The sequence below is a fragment of the Haliotis rufescens genome, unplaced genomic scaffold, assembly GCF_023055435.1.
Source record: "Haliotis rufescens isolate VD_foot unplaced genomic scaffold, xgHalRufe1.0.p SCAF_16, whole genome shotgun sequence".
NCBI classification, from domain to species: domain Eukaryota; kingdom Metazoa; phylum Mollusca; class Gastropoda; order Lepetellida; family Haliotidae; genus Haliotis; species Haliotis rufescens.
The window spans coordinates 29616244-29637156 of NW_025963846.1; the positions used below are offsets into that span (position 1 = coordinate 29616244).

General features: G+C 39.6%; 2 protein-coding genes across 2 annotated transcripts; both read left to right on the forward strand.

Moving 5' to 3' along the window:
* The first annotated feature begins 675 nt into the window (after positions 1-675).
* LOC124152960 lies at positions 676-8348 on the forward strand. Its single transcript, XM_048397099.1, has 6 exons — positions 676-1145; positions 2600-2653; positions 3888-4114; positions 4938-5273; positions 5667-5691; positions 6433-8348. Exons 3-6 carry the CDS (start codon positions 3904-3906, stop codon positions 7097-7099), a joined length of 1239 nt encoding a protein of 412 aa, XP_048253056.1. The 5' UTR covers positions 676-1145; positions 2600-2653; positions 3888-3903; the 3' UTR covers positions 7100-8348.
* Positions 8349-16078: 7730 nt separating this feature from the next.
* LOC125381030 lies at positions 16079-20262 on the forward strand. The gene is made up of 5 exons (XM_048397101.1): positions 16079-16126; positions 17461-17687; positions 18530-18865; positions 19224-19248; positions 19999-20262. The coding sequence occupies exons 2-5, from the start codon at positions 17477-17479 to the stop codon at positions 20120-20122; spliced, it is 696 nt and encodes a 231-aa protein (XP_048253058.1). The 5' UTR covers positions 16079-16126; positions 17461-17476; the 3' UTR covers positions 20123-20262.
* Positions 20263-20913: the final 651 nt, after the last annotated feature.

Sequence of the window (20913 nt, forward strand, 5' to 3'; positions counted from 1 at the left end):
TGCCCACTTCTGGTATCCCCCGCCGATATATTTCTGAATATTGCTAAAAGCGGCGTAAACCCATACTCACTCACTCTTGCATTGATCGTTGTTGCAATAGAAAGTGTCTCTGTGAATGTTTTTTAGAATGAAAACTTGGGGATATTTCTCTTTGGCATTTTAGTTCAAATCGAAATTACATAACAGGAGCACAACTGATCCAAACATTTATAATATAGATTACCGGTTTAAATCATTTCCTTTCTCAAATACTCACAATGCGTTGTGTACAATACAGAATGGTTTATCAAATTGTTAACCAGATACGTTTGAAATTTATTTAATTAAAGCATCAAAATTAAAAAAATATTAAAAGGCTGGTAATCTAAAATGATGTAATTGCGGTTTGGTTCTAATTGGCTTCCAATGTATAGAAGGGGGCCCGGGTGGCCCAGTCGTCTAAAGCGCTGCGATTCGCTGTGCAGAGTTGCGTCCCTTGGGCACGCCAGAAACCTATGATTGTGGGTTCGAATCCCGGTTCGCCCCGATTATGTTTCTAGGTTTGTCAGCACCATACCCTTGTTCGAGGGTTTCACCGAAGTGGTAAACGCCTGAGACCTGTATCACTTCGGGCTTTCCTCCCACATTAAGCTGACACGCCGTGATATATCTGGAATACTGTTAAAAGCGGCGTAAAACCCAACTCACTCACTCCAATGTATAGGACGGCCTTGACCCCCCTTGCTCTGGTGTACGTGTGAGCCTCGTCACCTGACAGCTACTCTTGAGTAAACAAGAACGAGGGACGCTGACAAAGGTTCGGATACGAAACGTTTTCCTTTTTCAAGGGAAAACCATGTTTTACAAAACGTGCAATTCCCGTGAGAAGTTGGTGACTATAGAAGACATGTCGTAATGCCCCTGGTGAAAGAAGCCAGAAATAAGATCAGGAGCGCCGTTATTTCTGTTGAAAGCGCTGTGTTGATAAATACCTATAAAAGTTGCCTATACCGCCCCCTTCTACGAAACAACCCCCACTGCGGGAAAGTGACCCAGATAGGAAGCACTGGAGGTCACCAGCCTCAACCGTCATCTTCTCACCTGTAGACGCGCACACCACAGCCAAGGGTGGACAGTACTGGGCATTACCGGACATTCATAATCCTGTAAGTCACGTGTTTGTTTTAGTTTCCGCACTCGTACGTACCAGTGTTCTGCATGTACATTTCATGTTTGCAGTGTTGCGACGCGATGTGCCTGGCTGTCAATCACTGTAGCTGCAGCAACGTTTTCAAGGCTTTGTGTGGCTTATAGTATATATACATTTCGTGAGCATGTTTATATGTATGTTGTGTTGTTATTATGTATACTTTATATACTATTCTTATTGTGTGTTTTCTTTATCTACAAAATCGCAGTCATCAATCGTAAAATCCGCGACTAGGGGATTCCCCTCGCTGGGGTTTAAACGATTTCCGGTGTTTGGCGCCCTGCGCAATTTTGACGATCTGGCCGGTGTCCCGGTATAAACTCTCCCCCGTACAAATTCACCCCCCGGAGATTTTATACCGGTACAGATTCTCCCCTGGAGAATCTGTTCTGAAATAAAATCTCCCCCGGGCGGATATGTTTCGCGCCCCCCTCAGTATAAAGTCTCCCCCCTGATTATTCGGTTTGTTGCAATGTCTTTAAGTACTATATTCTTTAAATAGTTATCTTTAATGTAAGGAGGGTTACTTTAAAAAATAGATTATGAAATATGGTCATAATGAATTGATATTTCAGCATATTTTATTTGGTAACTGTACCTTCCATCCTAAAATAATTATAAGACATAATCATACCAAACAGATTTGAATGAAATGACTTAATGTAACAAATACATGTACGGTTACTGTTGTAACTGAATTCAGAAATCTTATTAATCCTCGCAAACATTCGGTTTTAACTACGTAAAAAACGTAAAAAACATATCCACGCGCGCTTCCAGCTCAGGCTGTCCGTTATACTCTGATTTAAGATCTAAAATATATTCCTTAATACAGGCTACGATTTGAAAATGGTATCAGTGTAATATCAGTGGCTAAAATATCATGGTGCAAGCAGGTTTCTGTTAAACATACAATGCACGTTAAATATAAACGACAAATATCTGTCCATCTTTGACAAAAGCAGAGTCTGTTGTACGATTCCGACTATATCACGAGCATGTGTTTATGAATCACTATCAATCAGCGATGATACCAGGTGAGTGTATCCTGCCCCACCGGCGGCACCCCTGACAAATACATGCAAAGGCAAGTCAATGCATATTATGCAGGCTTTTTCATTTGTGAAAGGGTTTGTAGGTATTAATTCACTGTGCACTGTTGTTTAATACAAGGCTTAAAGTTGACATTTCTACATTCACTCACTCACTCTAAGGGATAGGGATAGGTGACGTCACGTTCAATACTGACGTCATCAGGTTTGTGCTATGACGTTTCCATATTTGTAAAAGTGGGTCAGGGACATTCGTGTTGATTGCACTAAATTTTTCAAAACCGATATTGTTGTTTATTTGTATTTGGTAACAAATTCTATCCATTTTAGCTATAATAACGGTAACGCTATTTTTCAGGGCATTGTCATTTGCAGAAGCCCGAGGTCTTCCATTAACCGCCTCACGAAGGAGGTATGTATGTATTTGGTAAGAGTGGTAACTTTTGCAATTTGTTGTTGGGTTTTATATATACTTGTAATTTTCTTGGTCATAGATATGATTAGTAAACAGTAAACTACGGATATAACGAACCCAAAGGGGCCGGTATTTTTAGTTCGTTATGACCGCAGTTCATTAAATGCATATGTACAGTATATATATACAGCAGATGGTCGGGACAAAGACATACGTTCGTCATATCCGTCAGTTCGTTATAAGCGTGTTCGTTGTAAACGTAGTATATTTGCACAGGTCAATTGATAGATGGCGCAAGTATTCCACCCTAGAATGGTCAAGTTGCAAATCTAGGTGCACTGATTACTCTGTGTTAAAGAGAGTGAGTATGGTTTAACACCACTTTTAGCAATATTCCTGCAATATTGCAATTGTACCTATGTGAGGAATCGAACCCGGGTCTTCGGCGTGACGAGCGAACGCTTTAACCCATAGGATACCCGACCGCCCCATGTTTTATAGTCCAATGGGGTACGACATGTAATATCATTAAACATGAAGTGCATATTGATGTTTTCTAGTGGTTAAAGCGTTCGCTCGTCACGCCGAAGACCCGGGTTCGATTCCCGGCATGGCCACAATGTGTGAAGCCCATTTCTGGTGTCCCCCGCCGTGATATTGCTAGAATATTGCTAAAAGCGGCGTAAAACCACATTCACTCACTCACTCACTCTCTCATTTCTGAATCTAGATAGGCGTATGGGATGTACTTTCTTTATGTCGCTAATGATTTCCAAAGTCAGAAGTGACGTCATTGAACTTGAAGGGCATGTCCAACCCAATTAAGATAGCTGGAGTTTAAGGGTATACAGCATAAATGCTGTCTGTGTTTTCACATACCGATGCCATAACGAAACGGAATTGCATTAAACCGTCACATTGTAATAGCTTTCAGGTTTAGGGTCACATGTTCTCCCAGCTCATAAAAACTGAGATTAGACAGGAAGTGCATTTATATTCTTAGTGATGCTAGCTTCAAACAAGGTACTTAGGACAGTATACCTTGCTATTTAAAGGCAACCTGTTTGCTATTGTTCTGCCCATGTTTACCAGGTTATGGATCAGCACATTGTCGGTCGCACAACAACTCAGTTCTATAACATGCTTCTCTTTCGATTTCTTTTCACCGTTTGTATGAATGTTTGTTTCCTTTCTTTCAGTATTTTATAAAAAAACAACTTTGGTGTTGTAGGTTGCTGGATTTGACGATGGACATCAGTGACTCGTCTGATGAGGACATCACTGACCACCCAAATATACAAGTTGGTATGGACAACAAGATGACGGTAGACTCAAAAAATGGAATGATTAACTGTAGACAAACGGGACACCGAAACACCATAGTTCTGAATCTGGACACGTCACATGAATTGCCTGAAGACACAGAAGTAAACATTAAACTTGTGTTTCGTAAAGCAAGTAAGTATCTTCGCGATGGATGCATTTTAGTCAACAATTTTGCCCTGTCTGTATACGATGTAGGCTTAACTCTGCCAACACGTCAGGTCAGATCAGAATCCCCTCAAAGAGGAGAGGTGAAATGGGGTTTAACGTCGCGTCCAAGATTATTGCACTTATATAGCGACGTGCATGTACGTGTGTGCGTTTGTGTGGCTGCTTGTACTAGTCCGGACTGATGCCGATTTATAGTGCTAGCCAAATGAGATACCATGCCGCAGTTTAACATGAATACCCCACTCAGACACAGTATACTGACTCCGAGCCGACCAGTTCTTGTTTTAGCCCCTTAATTCCGAGCGCCAGACAGGGTGACAACTAGTACCATCTTTTAACGTCTTTTGGTATGACGCGGCCGGGGATCGAACCCCGCTCTCCGGGCGGACGCTCTACCACTAGACCACGGAGGCGGTCTCCCTTGGTCTAATGGGCAGGGCTGGTGTGAGAGCTGTCGGATACCATGTTGGTTCATGAACCTTATAACACACATGTTCACTATTGATTCTCAACGCTCTTTTCTATTATAGAGCTGTTTATGTGTTTCCGATCATAGTGGAGGTAAAGGTTTAGTTTCTATTCTAATGGACCAGTTTTGATATATCAAGTCCAGTAGGCTGTCGATTTGATGTTTTCAAAGGCAACTAACTCCATAATGGGTTTCATAAGAATTTAGTATACTGTCTGTCATATCCCGCAATTTATTTTTGAGACTTGTGCTTTATCTTGTCGTCTAATTGCAACAATATTGTAACAAATATGAATGTGAATGTTTGATCTACTTCAGATGTTCCTACAGTTGAGACACACATATCCATCAACGGAAATCCTGCTGCCGAAGAGCGCATGCACGAAGCAGCACAGAACCGTGGGGTGTGGCAGAGTCTGCGACAGTTCTTCAACACTCTGTATGCTAGACTCGAACGGGTATATCGGGGTAGCGTGGTGATAGAACTCCAGGTGAAAGACGCCAACTTCCTTCCTTGTGTTGAGAAGGCAGCCAAGGAAGGACGACTCAGTGAGATCATCCTGCAGCTCCTCCAGGAAGAGTCCGTCTTTGAAAAGATTAAAGGTCAAAAGGTGGAGATAACTGTGGAAGTTAGGATTCCAGAAGGCCAATATGGTACGTTTTGTCAGCTTTTTGCAGGAAAGTTCGATATAAAAATTTGCATCTTTTTTGATATTCCATTAAAAAAGGGCGGTCTGGTAGCCTAGTGGTTCAAGCGTTCGCTCGTCACGCCGAAGACAAGGGTCCCAATCCCGACATGGGTAAAATGTGTGAAGCCCATTTCTGGTATCCCCCGCTGTGATATTGCTGAAATATTGCTAAGAGCGGTGTGAAACCATACTCACTCAGCACTCACTCACTCATTAACAAAATGTGTCACACATTGCCATTCTGGACACCCATTTCATGTATAAGCTGGTAGGAGCTAAGAAAGTCAGTTAAAGCCAATTCATTGTGACCAAACTCAAACAACGTTTACTTCTGATCAATATATTTTGTTTTATTCAGAGGAGATGTCTAAAGAGATGGACAGGTATGTACTTTTTCACGACTTAGTCTTGGCATCATGAAGATCACATATTTCTGGGATCCCTAATATGCTAATATATACATGTATTTTTATGTTCACAAACGTAATTTGAAACATGCCGAGCGTATCACTAAGATATCGTTCTCAGTTTAAGCGTGGGCATTTGAGCCTCGTGGTTGGTTGCACAAACTCCTCCCTTGATTTTTAAACGTTTTAGATCAAATTATATTGATTAAAGTGCAACCATCTAGAAGTTTATTCTTTGAGTGCTGACAAAGCGCCATCATGGTTCATAGTTTGGATATAATATCGCAACTTAAGAATTTTTCAAATTGAAAATCAAACATAAAATAAAGTCAACCGAGAGACATATTTTCTTTCGCTCCTCAGTTTATAAATTATCTGACCCTACTAAATATGTTACAGTGTTAATGGTAAATCTGGTTCTTTTGATTATGGGGGCGGTCGGGTAGCCTAGGGGTTAAAGCGTTCGCTCGTCACGCCAAAGACCTGGGTTCGATTCCCGACATTGGTACAATGTGTGAAGCCCATTTCTGGTGTCCCCCTTCGTGATTTTGCTGGAATATTGCTAAAAGCGGCGTAAAACCGTACTCACTCACTCACTCACTCTTTTGATTATGTACATGTTATTATGAAGAAAACAAGGAGTTCGTATCTAAGTATTAGTACATAAATTTGTGTATTCTGAGAAGTAAATGAATTTCTTGTGTCTACTCTCTTCAGAAAGAAACAAGACGCTCGTAAACTTGTGGAGACCCTCTTGACCAGTTCACGCAATGAAGAGGTCGTGCAACGCCAGTCTGTTAAAGGGCTTGAAGACGTAGCAGCGGAGGTGGCTTCTCTTGGAACAACCCTTAACATAGCCATGGTGGGAGGGGCTGCCCTTGGTACTGCTGCTTTGCTGGCTGCTCCCTTTACGTTGGGAGCATCATTGGGACTTGGTGCAGCTACTGTCGTAGCGCTTATTGCTGCATTTGCGTTAGCAATTAAAAAAAGCGAGGCGCGACAAAGTGCACAGGTGAGCTTGGATGAGTACAGCAGTGCCGTGGAATCACTGGATGGATGTATTTCCACCCTAATGAGGCAAGATGAAGTCATGAAAGACATGGTTGAACACGCGGTTATTGAACGTCTGAAAGTAGAGCCAATACAAATATCAGATATGATGATATCTATCCAACAATCTGCCGGTTCTGCTTCAAAATTGGTTGTCAACGTCGACGGGGAGACAATCCCAATACACAAATTGAATTTATACGACTTCATAACAAAAAGCGTTAAGAATAAAAGACGACCCCCGTCAAAAGTACAGAAAGATATTCGTGACATGGCCCGACAAATAGAAAGAATGGAGGTGAATCCCTTGCGTGGCCTGTTGTCCTCTGCCTGATACACGTATAGTGATGGATATTACATCATATTCAACTGATGCAGACGAAACCTTCAACTTTATACAGCAACTATTGTCTTTTGAGGGACGTCCGATTGAAACTCAAAATCAAACGAGAGTTCAGATAATTTAAAATGTAATTCAAGTCCTGGTAACCTATTCATCAGTTAAACAGCATATTGCAGAATATCAACAATTTCTGTATCCGTTTTACCTTCAGTTACAAGGCTGCAGGTTCTGACAGAGCGGAAGGTCTGGGTTCGATCCCCGGCCGCGTCATACCAAAAGACGTTAAAAGATGGTACTTGTTGTTACCCTTGCTGCCGCCTGGCATTAAAGGAATTAAACAAGAACTGGTCGGAGTCATTACACTGTGTCCGAGTGGGGTATCGATGTTAAACTGCGGTATGGTATGTCGGGGGGTGAACTATAAAACCGATTTTAGTCGCGACTAGTTCAAGCAGACCCCACTGCCATCTGCTGATTGTTGATACATGATCCGGGTTACAATACGTCTTCAGCAACCCATGCTTGTCATAAACGGCGACTATGCTTGTCTTAAGAGGCAACTAACGGGATCGAGTGGTCAGGCTTGCTGGTTGATACAAGTCATCACACCCCAATAGCGTAGATGGATACTCATGATGTCAACCACTGGATTGTCTGGTCCAGACTCGATAATTTACAGACCACTGTCATGTACCTGGAATATTGCTGAGTGCGGCGTTAAACAACAAACAACGGTTTTATTTTTCATTACTATTACAAAATAGAAGAAGTAATTTCGTTTTATCATGATGATATCATTCTTTTGTTTTATGTATATTTTCTCCTTTTTTTTAATTGTATTTCGTTGGTGTGTTGTTATCCTTATTCCTGAACCAAACAATGACAAAATGTGAATTGATGCCACAAACACATATCGTGTCCTGTGACTTTTGAATTCTTAAAGGTCTAACAATTACTCTGTTATATGTAAATATCGCTTCAATGTCACCACTGTGATGCAGTGAATATAATGCATAGTAATTGCTCTGTAATTTGTAAATATCACTTCAATGTCACCACTGTGATGCAGTGAATATAATGCTTAGTAATTGCTCTGTAATTTGTAAATATCGCTTCAATGTCACCACTGTGATGCAGTGAATATAATGCTTAGTAATTGCTCTGTAATTTGTAAATATCACTTCAATGTCACCACTGTAATGCAGTGAATATAATGCTTAGTAATTGCTCTGTAATTTGTCAATATCGCTTCAATGTCACCACTGTGATGCAGTGAATATAATGCTTAGTAATTGCTTTGTAATTTGTCAATATCGCTTCAATGTCACCACTGTGATGTAGTGAATGTGATGCTTAGCAATTGCTCTGTAATTTGTCAATATCGCTTCAATGTCACCACTGTGATGCAGTGAATGTGATGCTTAGTAATTGCTCTGTAATTTGTCAATATCGCTTCAATGTCACCATTGTGATGCAGTGAATGTAATGCTTAGCAATTGCTCTGTAATTTGTAAATATCGCTTCATTGTCACCACTGTGATGCAGTGAAAGTACTATAGCCACGATACCTGTAAGTATTATGAACGATTATTATCTCCACAATATAAATGTGAACAGTACAATAATAATCATAAACTTGAATGGACATGTGATGTTAGCATTTTGCTTAGTTTCATCTTTCGGCATCTTCCCGAGGCAAGTGAGTTAACTAAATATAAAAGTCCAGTTTCCACCCTTGCTGAACTAGGCTGGTAGTATGGAGTTTTGGCTGGACTAACGAGTCTATGCATTGTCCAATCAAAATCGCGCACCGAAATCGAAATCCGGTTCGTAAAGTGTCATGCAGATTTCGGTCGACTGCAGGATTTGCAAATCATGCGCACCGCCCACTCGTTGTCAACAGATATTTTTCTAAATCTTTTCATGTTTTTAATCAAGGTGCTCACGTGATTTGATGATATTCGCGATGTAAGAATCGTTTTATCACTATATAGATCTTGATTATCGATCAGATCGTCTTGACTGGGCGCCACCGTTTTGTTTGAAGCAAATGTATGTGATACGAGAGGTTGAATCTGATTGGTCAATAGGAGAGGCATAGAAAGGACATTACTCGTAATAGCCACTGGTGGCGCTACGATCGGGCCCAGGAATTCCAGCCTAGTTCGGCAATGGTGGAAACTGGACTTTTAAAGTCAGTTAACTCTCTTGCCACTGGGAAGATTTCTTTCGGTGACAAAGATCAAAATGCGTTCATGTGTATTTAAACAGGCTCATTTAAGGTTAGTTGTTTGTTCTACAGGTTAAGTGTTACATATTCATCAAAATAATATTTTTGTGCTGAATTTGCCAGAGTAGGATTTTCAAACAAACTTATATTAAAAATACCATTGTTATATTTTGCTCTTGATATCTCTGTAATTTATTGAGATTTTTTGAGAATGTTTGACGCCACATTCAGCATCAACCCACTTGAATGACAGCAGTCTGTAAATAGTCCAGTCTGGACCAGACAATCCAGTGATTGGTTTATTGAGTAACGCTTCACGCCTGCGCAGTGCGATGACAGCCATCAGCCAAGTCACTGAGTCAGACTACCTGATTAACTCAGAATATCAACGGGGTTATTATATACATAAATCTCTCCTGATCCATTTTATTCTTGTGGTTGCGGTATATTATCTACCTGTTTATTTCTGATTCTTATCCATTTGTTCTTGTGGTTGGGGTACAAATCTACCTGTCTATTTCTGATTCTTATCAATTTTGTTCATGTGGTTGCGGTATATGCAAATCAAACATTAGCTAATTAGTACATGATAACGCCATGAGAAAACTATTTGATAGTATTAGGTTTGTGGTTCAACATTAAATAGAAACTCTCAATGCAAGAGAGTAACCAATCTAGATTATCCCCGATTCCATTTGCCGTAAAGGTAAAAAAAGCGGTGACAATTATAGGAATGGACCACTGAAATCATCTTGTTGGATCTATTTTTAGACGTGAAAGGTCAAATTATACTCAAAGGTAAATTAGCTTACATATTTTCTGTTTTCATATCATCGTATTGCCAGAGGTACATTATTTATAAGTGTCTTTTTCTTGGAGATGCCAAGTGTTGTACAGGTGTTTGACCTGACTCTACACAGACTGTAGACTCTCTAAAGATTTCAAATTCTGATTTTGAGCATCATGTTTGTATTATTTACACAAGTTAAGACGTGTGAGTTGCTTCAACTCCCAGTTAGAGATGTGTATCAGTCAGGAAGTCAATGCGAGTTGTGGCTCAGAACTACTAAAACAGTACCGCGACCCAGTATTATCTCAGTCAGTATTCTGTCAAGCCATATAGTCCATAACATAGTCATGGTTCATGGAAAATTGAATGTCAAATTGCATGAGATCCTTGTTACTTAGGTTCTGTTTATTAAATATATTGACAAATTTCAAAATGTGTTTTGTACTTAATTGAAAAGGTACATTGTATGTTGGAAACCTGGCACTTTTCATGGGCTCCTCACACATTTACCCATATTGGGAATGGAACCTCTGAGTTTTATAGTGAATGTGTGCAGCCCATTTCTGGTGCCCCCCGCAGTGATATTGCTTGGAGACCGACACAGAAGAGATAGGGGTGTGGCCAGGGCCCGGATATACAGGGGCGTCGTCTGAACCTACTTGTAGTATCATTAATGCTGTGAAACTAGTGTTTTGGAATATCTCAGGGTTGCTCTCAAAGTTATCAGACTGTGAGTGTCTATCATTTTTAAAAACATTTGACATAATTGGTTTGACAGAGACATGGACCCAGAAACTAAATTTTGATGATACGTTCTGCGAATATACCGACTTTATTAAGACAGCAGACAAGATAGCAAATTTTGGAAGACCTTCAGGTGGAATTTGTGTCTTCGTAAAAAAGCATCTTTTAGCTTATGTTAAAAACTCATGGATCACAGCAAATGGTGTATATCTATTACTAGACAGCTGGTCACTGTTTGGACTTGAAAAACACGTGTTATACTGCTGTGTGTATACTCACCCAGAAGGATCTACATGGTACGACAGTAATGTTGGATCTAAAAACGGTATAGTGCTATTTCAGGATGAACTGCTTGACATTCAGGTAATGTTTGTGACGTTTCGTGCATTTTAAGGGGTGACTTTAATGCAAGAACTGGCAAAGAGCCAGATTATGTAGAGGATGATATACTTGAATATCTCCATGGCCAGGATACTTCATACTGGGACTTCCTCTTAGACAGGTTTAATCTGTGTAGATATTCAAACGATACTATTCTTAATAACTTTGGAAAATGTTTTATCAATTTATGTGCTGTTTTAAATGTACACATTATGAATGGCCGCTGTGGAAGTGATTCCGAGAAAGGTGATTTTACATTTGTTGGCAATGCTGGAGCAAGTGTTATCGATTACATTATTAGCACCATAGATATATTTGACTTGTGCCAAAATTGTGATATTAAGTCACGCCACGAATCACAGCACCTGCCTATCACAATGTCATTACGAGCGCTTCATTCAGGTGGAAAAACATCATTTGAAAACGCCTACCATAGTCATTCAATGTTTAAGTGGGATAACAGCAAAGCAGATATTTTCCAAGAACGAGTGTTATCAGACGCCTTTGCATGCCTCCTAAGAGAAGCTATTGATTCTGTTTATACAAATATTGATGAAAGTGTATCGTTATTTACAGAAGCTATTACATATGCAGGGAATGTAATGAAAAGGGAAGTAACCCCTTACAGAGAAAGTAAACAGTGGTTTGACTGGGAATGTGTGTTGTTAAAAAAGGAAAGATGCACTCTTTTAAACCATTTCAGAAAATTAAAGGATAAAGACTCACTTGCTAAGTACACTGATTCGAAAAAAAAGTATAAAGCTACTTGCAGAAAAAAGAAACAAAATTTCATGGATAGAAGCAGAGAAAAACTAGAAGAAAGTATCAGCTCATCAAAACAGTTTTGGACGACTTTGAAAAACATCAGCAAAAAGAAGGAAACTAAAAGTAACATAGAAATGCATGAGTGGTTTAATTACTTCAAAAATCTTTTCAACGGTGATGATTCCACAAATAACTTCCAGTTGAACTCTTTTGATAATGATGAAATCAATTTTGCAACGGAAATATTAGATTCCCCAATCTCAAAAGAAGAAATTAAATCTGTTATTCAAAATCTGAAAAACTTGAAAAGCCCGGGATTTGATAAACTTATAACAGAATTCTTTAAATACTCTCTTGATAATACCCTGTCGTATTTTGAAATATTAATCAATACAATAATGGATACCTCTTACTTTCCAAAAGGTTGGACACTTGGATCTATCGTTCCAATTCACCAAAAAGGCTCAGTGACTGATGTTGAAAACTATAGGGGGATTACACTTACCAGTATATTCAGTAAGATATTTCTTAGCATTATTAATAAACGCTTGGTATTGTGGTCGGAAGCACTTGATAAGATTGAGGAAGAGCAAGCAGGTTTTCGACAAGGTTGCTCAACCACTGATAATATGTTTATTCTCCAGGCTCTTATAGATAGGTATATTCAACGTAAACGTGGAAAATTGTATGCTATATTTGTAGATTTTTCGAAAGCATTCGATTCAGTCTGTAGAGATAAGTTATGGTATCTATTTAATTCACATGGTGTCAGTAATAAAATGGGTAAATTGTTATGTGGTATTTATAAGTAAGTTAAATCATGTGTTAAACGAAACGGCATGTATTCAGATTCTTTTATATGTCATACTGGTGTACGCCAAGGATGTGTATTAAGCCCTTTTTTGTTCTGTTTTTTTATTAATGAGCTTGCAGCCCAAATCAAAAGAAATTATGATGATGGTATACAATTACATCCTGAACTTATAAAAATATTTATGTTACTATTTGCAGATGATATAATCATGTTCTCGAGTACTGTAAAAGGTTTACAAACTTTGATAAATCAGCTAGAATTGTACTGTGATACGTGGAAACTTAATGCTAATCTAGATAAGACAAAAATTGTTGTATTTAGCAAAGGAAATACGCTGTCAAAAAACGAAAAGTGGTACTTTCGGGGACAATTACTCCAAACTGAAACCTCATATAAATATCTTGGTGTAATATTTTCAAGTAAATTATCATGGAACCGACATATATGTAATGCAGCAATCCAAGCTAAAAAGATGCTATTGGGCATTTTACAAACGTTTGAACATTTTAGCGAGTGTGCTTATAAACCTTTTTTCAAAATCTTTGGCACAAAAATAGCTCCTATTCTTCCCCATGGTTCAGAAATATGGGGTTTTGCAGAGGCTAAAGAAATTGAATCCGTACATTTATACGCATGCAAAAGATTTCTTGGTGTTAAACATAGTACGTCTAACGTAATGGTTTATGGTGAATGTGGTCGCATGCCCTTGTATATATATCACTACTTAAAAATCATAAGATACTGGTTAAGATTACTAAAAATGCCAGTAAGTAGATTGCCAAAAAAATGTTATAATATGATGCTATTGTATGAAAAGAATGGAGATCAAAATTGGGCATACAATGTTAAATGTCTACTGTATAAATCTGGGAAAACCAATGTTTCTTAGAGAATCATGCCATGTTCATATCGAAAATAAGGCAGACGCTTTTTGACATGTATTTTCAAACATGGAGATCTACTGTAGATGTTTCTAGCAAATGCGAATATTATAGATATTTTAAAATGCAAATATGCGCAGAAAAATATTTAACTGATGTAAATATAAGAAAATGCAGAATATCATTAACACAATTTAGATGCAGCTCACACAGGTTAATGGTTGAAGTTGGCAGGCACAACAAAATACCCAAATGTTTAAGATTATGTAAACAATGTTCTTTAAATGTTGTCGAAGATGAATTTCATTTTCAGTTGTATGTTGTAAATATGATAATTTAAGGAAAAAATATATTGAACAGAAATACTATGTACATCCAAATAAATACAAGTTTATCTCTTTAATTTCACATGTGAGCAAAACGGCTATACAAAATCTCTCTCTCTTTATATATCATGCCATGTTATTAAGAAATGAATCCTTGTACCATTCCTAACCGCTTCCACATTGTCATGCATTCTGTACTATGGGCCTGTGGCCTTACAGTTATATATGAATAAACTGATTGATATTGCTGGAATATTGCTAAAAGCGGCGTAAAATCATACTCATTCACTCATTATGGCATTCAAAACAAAAATGCAATTAATATGACATCTAGTCATGGAGATACGTGTATTCTTATATTGAGGTTTCTTGCATTGCCAATTTCTGGTGTCGTGATATTTCTGGAATATTGCTAAAAGCGGCGTAAACCCATACTCACTCACTCTTGCATTGATTGTTGTTGCAATAGAAAGTGTCTGTGAATGTTTTTTAGAATGAAAACTTGGGGATATTTCTCTTTGGCATTTTAGTTCAAAGAGAAATTACATAACAGGAGCCCAACTGAACCAAACATTTATAATATAGATTACCGGTTTAAATAATTTCCTTTCTCAAATACTCACAATGCGTTATGTACAATACAGAATGGTTTATCAAATTGTTGACCAGATACGTTTGAAATTTATTTAATTAAAGCATCAAAATTAAAAAATATTAAAAGGCTGGTAATCTAAAATGATGTAATTGCGGTTTGGTTCTAATTGGCTTCCAATGTATAGGAGGGGGCACAGGTGGCCCAGTCGTCTAAAGCGCCGCGATTCTTGGGCACGCCAGAAACCTATGATTGTGGGTTCGAATCCGGGTTCGCCCCGATTATGTTTCTAGGTTTGTCAGCACCATACCCGTGCTCGTGGGTTTCACCGAAGTGGTAAACGTCTGAGACCTGTATCACTTCGGGCTTTCGGACATTCATAATCCTGTAAGTAATGTGTTTGTTTTAGTTTCCGCACTCGTACGTACCAGAGTTCTGCATGTACATTTCATGTTTGCAGTATTGCGACGCGATGTGCCTGGCTGTCAATCACTGTAGCTGCAGCAACGCTTTCAAGGCTTTGTGATGATTGTAGTTAATATACATTTTGTGAGCATGTTTATGTGTGTGTGTTGTGTTGTTATTATGTATACTTTCTATACTATTCTTATTGTGTGTTTTCTTTATCTACACAATCGCAATCATCAATCGCAAAATCCGCAACTAGGGGATTCCCCTCGCTGGGGTTTAAACGATTTCCGGTGTTTGGCGCCCTGCGCAATTCAGACGATCTGGCCGGCGCCCAGTCCGCCTGAGGATTTTTAATAGTACTGTGGCCATTTTTTGTCGGCTCATTGGTTGGATAACGTGTCCACTGGTTATGTCAACTATGCCTTATTAGTACATTTAAATACCTTCTCAGAATATTATGAATTTTTCTCTCTCGAAAGTTGTAACGAGTAAAATTGATATTCGCAACAAAATCGTAGCCATTTAAAAAAACATTATTTGCCCTCTAATGCACGTTAAATATAAACGACAAATATCTGTCCATCTTTGGCAAAAGCAGAGTATATTGTACGATTCCGACTATATCATGAGCATGTATTTATGAATCACTATCAATCAGCGATGATACTAGGTGAGTGTATCCTGCCCCACCGGTGGCACCCCTCACAAATACATGCAAAGGCAAGTCAATACATATTATGCAGGCTTTTCATTTGTGAAAGGGTTTGTAGGTATTAATTCACTGTGCACTGTTGTTCAATACAAGGGTTTAAGTTGACATTTCTACATTCACTCACTCACTCTAAGGGATAGGGATAGGCGACGTCACATTCAATACTGACGTCATCAGGTTTGTGCTATGACGTTTCCATATTTGTAAAAGTGGGTCAGGGACATTCGTGTTGATTGCACTAAATTTCTCAAAACCGATATTGTTGTTTATTTTTATTTGATCCATTTTAGCTATAATAACGGTAACGCTATTTTTCAGGGCATTATCATTTGCAGAAGCCCGAGGTCTTCCATTAACTGCCCGACGAAGGAGGTATGTATGTATTTGGTAAGAGTAGTAACTTTTGCAATTTGTTGTTCTGTTTTATATATACTTGTAATTTTCTTGGTCATAGTTATGATTAGGTTACAGTAAACTACGGTTATAACGAACTACGGTTATAACGAACTCAAAGGAGCCGGTAATTTTAGTTCGTGAAATGCATATGTACAGTATATATACAGCAAATGGTCGGGACAAAGACATAAGTTCGTCATATCCGTCGGTTCGTTATAAGCGTGTTCGTTGTAAACGTAGTATATTTGCAGAGGTCAATTGATAGATGGCGCAAGTATTCAACCCTAGAATGGTCAAGTTGCAAATCTAGGTGCACTGATCATTCTGTTTTAAAGTGAGTGAGTATGGTTTTACGCCGCTGTTAGCAATATTCCAGCAATATCACGGCGGGGGACACCAGTTTTGGGCTTCACACATTGTGCCCATGCACGAGCGAACGCTTTAACCACTAGGCTACCCGACCGCACCCTGTTTTATAGTCCAATGGGGAACGACATGTGACATCATTAAACATGAAGTGCATATTGCTGTTTTCTGAAACTAGGGGCGGTCGGGTAGCCTAGTGGTTAAAGCGTTCGCTCGTCACGCCGAAGACCCGGGTTCGATTCCCGACATGGGTACAATGTGTGAAGCCCATTTCTGGTGTCCCCCGCCGTGATATTGCTGGAATATTGCTAAAAGTGGTGTAAAACCACACTCACTCACTCATTTCTGAAACCAGATAGGCGCATGGGAAGTACTTTCTTAATGTCGCTAATGATTTCCCAAGTCGGAAGTGACGTCATTGAACTTGAAAAGCATGTGACTAACAATTGAGATAGCTGGAGTTTAAAGGCCTACAGCATTAGGGCTGTATTTTCACATACCGGAAGTGATGTCATAACGAAACGGAATTGCATTAAACCGTCACATTGTAACAGCTTTCAGGTTTAGGGTCACATGTTCTCCCAGTTCATAAAAATTGAGATTAGACCGGAAGTGCATTTATATTCCTAGTGATGCTAGCTTCAATCAAGGTACTTTAATCTGGTTAGAAGTTGTAGAACTGAAATGGAATATCGTAGTATGTATAAACCTTTCCCTGGCCTTGAGGAAAAGGCAATGAAGGTTGCTTCTGTTGCAAACACTACTTAGGACAGTATACCTTGTGATTTAAAGGCAACCTGTTTGCTATTGTTCTGGCCATGTTTACCAGGTTATTGATCAGCACATTGTCGGTCGCACAACAACTCGGTTTGTTTTCATCGTTTGTATGAATGTTTGTTTCTTTTCTTTCAGTATTTTATAAAAAAACAACTTTGGTGTTGTAGGTTGCTGGATTTGACGATGGACATCACTGACTCGTCTGATGAGGACATCACTGACCACCCAAATATACAAGTGGGTACGGACAACAAGATGACGGTAGACTCAAGCAATGGAATAATTAACTGTAGACAAACGGGACACCGAAACACCATAGTTCTAAATCTGGACACAACACATGAATTGCCTGAAGACACAGAAGTAAACATTAAATTTGTGATTCGTAAAGCAAGTAAGTATCTTCGCGATGGATGCATTTTAGTCAGCAATTAAGCCCTGTCTGTATACGATTTAGGCTTAACTCTGCCAACACGTCAGTTCAGATCAGAATCCCCTCAAAGAGGTGAGGTGAAATGGGGTTTAACGTCGCGTCCAAGATTATTGCACTTATATAGCGACGTGCATGTACGTGTGTGTGTTTGTGTGGCTGCTTGTACTAGTCCGTACTGATGCCGATTTATAGTGCTAGCACACTGAGATACCATGCGGCAGTTTAACATGAATACCCCACCCAGACACAGTATACTGACTCCGAGCCGACCAGTCCTTGTTTTAGCCCCTTAATGCCGAGCGTCAGACAGGGTGACAACAAGTACCATCTTTTAACGTCTTTTGGTATGACGCGGCCGGGGATCGAACCCCGGACCTTCCGCTCTTCGGGCGGACGCTCTACCACTAGACCACGGAGGCGGTCTCCCTTCAAAGAATGATGGGTAGGGCTGGTGTGACAGCTGTCGGATACCATATTGGTTCATGAACCTAATAACACACACATGTTCACTATTGATTCTCAACGCTCTTTTCTATTATAGAGCTGTTTATGTGTTTCCGATCATAGTGGAGGTAAAGTTTTAGTTTGTATTCTAATTGACCAGTTTTGATATATCAAGTCCAGTAGGCTGTCGATTTGTTGTTTTCAAAGGCAACTAACTCCACAATGGGTTTGATTTCATAAGAATCTAGTATGTTGTCTGTCATATCCCGCAATTTATTTTTGAGACTTGTGCTTTACCTTGTCGTCTAATTGCAACAATATTGTAACAAATACGAATGTGAATGTTTGATCTACTTCAGATGTTCCTACAGTTGAGACACACATAGTCATCAACGGAAATCCTGCTGCCGAAGAGCGCATGAACAGAGCAGCACACAACCGTGGGGTGTGGCAGAGTCTGCGACAGTTCTTCAACACACTGTATGCTAGACTGGAACGGGTATATCGGGGTAGCGTGGTGATAGAACTCCAGGTGACAGACGCCAACTTCCTTCATTATGTTGAGAAGGCAGCCAAGGGAGGGCAACTCAGTGAGCTCATCCTGCAGCTCCTCAAGGAAGAGTCCGTCTTTGAAAAGATTAAAGGTCAAAAGGTGGAGATAACTGTGGAAGTTAGGATTCCGGAAGGCCAATATGGTACGTTTTGTCAGCCTTTTGCAGGAAAGTTCGCTATGAACAGTTGCATCTTTTTTTATATTTCACTAAAAAAGGGCGGTCGGGGAGCCTACTAGTTCAAGCGTTCGCTCGTCACGCCGAAGACCCGGGTTCCAATCCCGACATGGGTACAATGTGTGAAGCCCATTTCTGGTGTCCCCCCGCCCTGATATTGCTGGAATATTGCTAAAAGCGGTGTGAAACCATACTCACTTACCACTCACTCACTCATTAACAAAATGTGTAACACATTGCCATTCTGGACACCTAGTCCATGTATAAGCTGGTAGGAGCTAAGAACTCAAACAACGTTTACTTCAATATATTTTGTTTTATTCAGAGGAGATGTCTAAAGAGATGGACAGGTATGTACTTTTTCACAACTTAGTCTTGGCATCTTGCCAAGATCACATATTTCTAGGATCCCTAATATGCTAATATATACATGTATTTTTATGTTCGCAAACGTAATTTGAAACATGCCGAGCGTATCACTAAGATATCGTTCTCAGTTTAAGCGTGGGCATTTGAGCCTCGTGGTTGGTTGCACAAACTCCTCCCTTGATTTTTAAACGTTTTAGATCAAATTATATTGATTAAAGTGCAACCATCCAGAAGTATATTCTTTGAGTACTGACTAGGCGCCATCACGGTTCATAGTTTGGATATAATATCGCTAAATATAACTTAAGATATTTTCAAATTGAAAATCAAACATAAAATAAAGTCAACCGAGAGACATATTTTCTTTCGCTCCTCAGTTTATAAATTATCTGACCCTACTAAATATGTTACAGTGTTAATGGTAAATCTGGTTCTTTTGATTATGGGGGCGGTCGGGTAGCCTAGTGGTTAAAGCGTTCGCTCGTCACGCCAAAGACCTAGGTTCGATTCCCGACATTGGTACAATGTGGGAAGCCAATTTCTGGTGTCCCCCTTCGTGATATTGCTGGAATATTGCTAAAAGCGGCGTAAAACCGTACTCACTCACTCACTCACTCTTTTCATTATGTACATGTTATTAGGAAGAAAACAAGGAGTTCGTATCTAAGTATTAGTACAAACATTTGTGTATTCTGAGAAGTTAATGCATTTCTTGTGTCTACATTCTTCAGAAAGAAACAAGACGCTCGTAAACTTGTGGAGACTCTCTTGATCAATTCACGCAATGAAGAGGTCGTGCAACGCCAGTCTGTTAAAGGGCTGAAAGACGTAGCAGCGGAGGTGGCTTCTCTTTGAAAAAACCTTAACAGAGCCATGGTTGGAGGGGCTGCCCTTGGTACCGCTGCTTTGCTGGCTGCTCCCTTTACGATGGGAGCATCATTCGGACTTGGTGCAGCTACTGTCGTAGCGCTTATTGCTGCGTTTGTGTTAGCAATTTAAAAAAGCGAGGTGCGACAAATAGCACAGGTGAGCTTGGATGAGTACAGCAGTGCCGTGAAGTTACTGGATAGAAGTATTTCCACCCTAAAGAGGCAAGATGAAGTCATGAAAGACATGGTGGAACACGCGGTTATTGAACATCTGAAAGTAGAGCCAATACAAATATCAGATATGATGATATCTATCCAACAATCTGCCGGTTCTCCTTCAAAACTGGGTATCGACGTCGACGGGGAGACAATCCCAATACACAAATTGAATTTATACGACTTCATAACAGAAAGCGTTAAGAATAAAAGACGATCCCCGTCAAAAGTACAGAAAGATATTCGTGACATGGCCCGACAAATAGAAAGAATGGAGGTGAATCCCTTGCGTGGCCTGCTGTCCTCTGCCTGATACACGTATAGTGATGGACATAACATCATATTCAACTGATGCAGACCAAACCTCCAACTTTATACAGCAACTATTATCTTTTGAGGGACGTCCGATTGAACCTCAAAATCAAACGAGAGTTCAGATGATTTAAAATGTAATTCAAGACCTGGTGACCTATTCGTCAGTTAAACAGCATATTGCAGAATATCAACAGTTTCTGTAACTGTTTTACCTTCAGTTACAAAACTGCAGGGGCTGACAGAGCA

Coding starts and splice junctions, on each gene's coding strand:
- LOC124152960 (XM_048397099.1), top strand. CDS start 3,904: ATGGACATCAGTGACTCGTCTGATGAGGACATCACTGACCACCCAAAT. Junction 4,115..4,937: donor ACTTGTGTTTCGTAAAGCAA/GTAAGTATCTTC, acceptor GATCTACTTCAG/ATGTTCCTACAGTTGAGACA. Junction 5,274..5,666: donor GATTCCAGAAGGCCAATATG/GTACGTTTTGTC, acceptor TGTTTTATTCAG/AGGAGATGTCTAAAGAGATG.
- LOC125381030 (XM_048397101.1), top strand. CDS start 17,477: ATGGACATCACTGACTCGTCTGATGAGGACATCACTGACCACCCAAAT. Junction 17,688..18,529: donor ATTTGTGATTCGTAAAGCAA/GTAAGTATCTTC, acceptor GATCTACTTCAG/ATGTTCCTACAGTTGAGACA. Junction 19,249..19,998: donor ATGTCTAAAGAGATGGACAG/GTATGTACTTTT, acceptor TACATTCTTCAG/AAAGAAACAAGACGCTCGTA.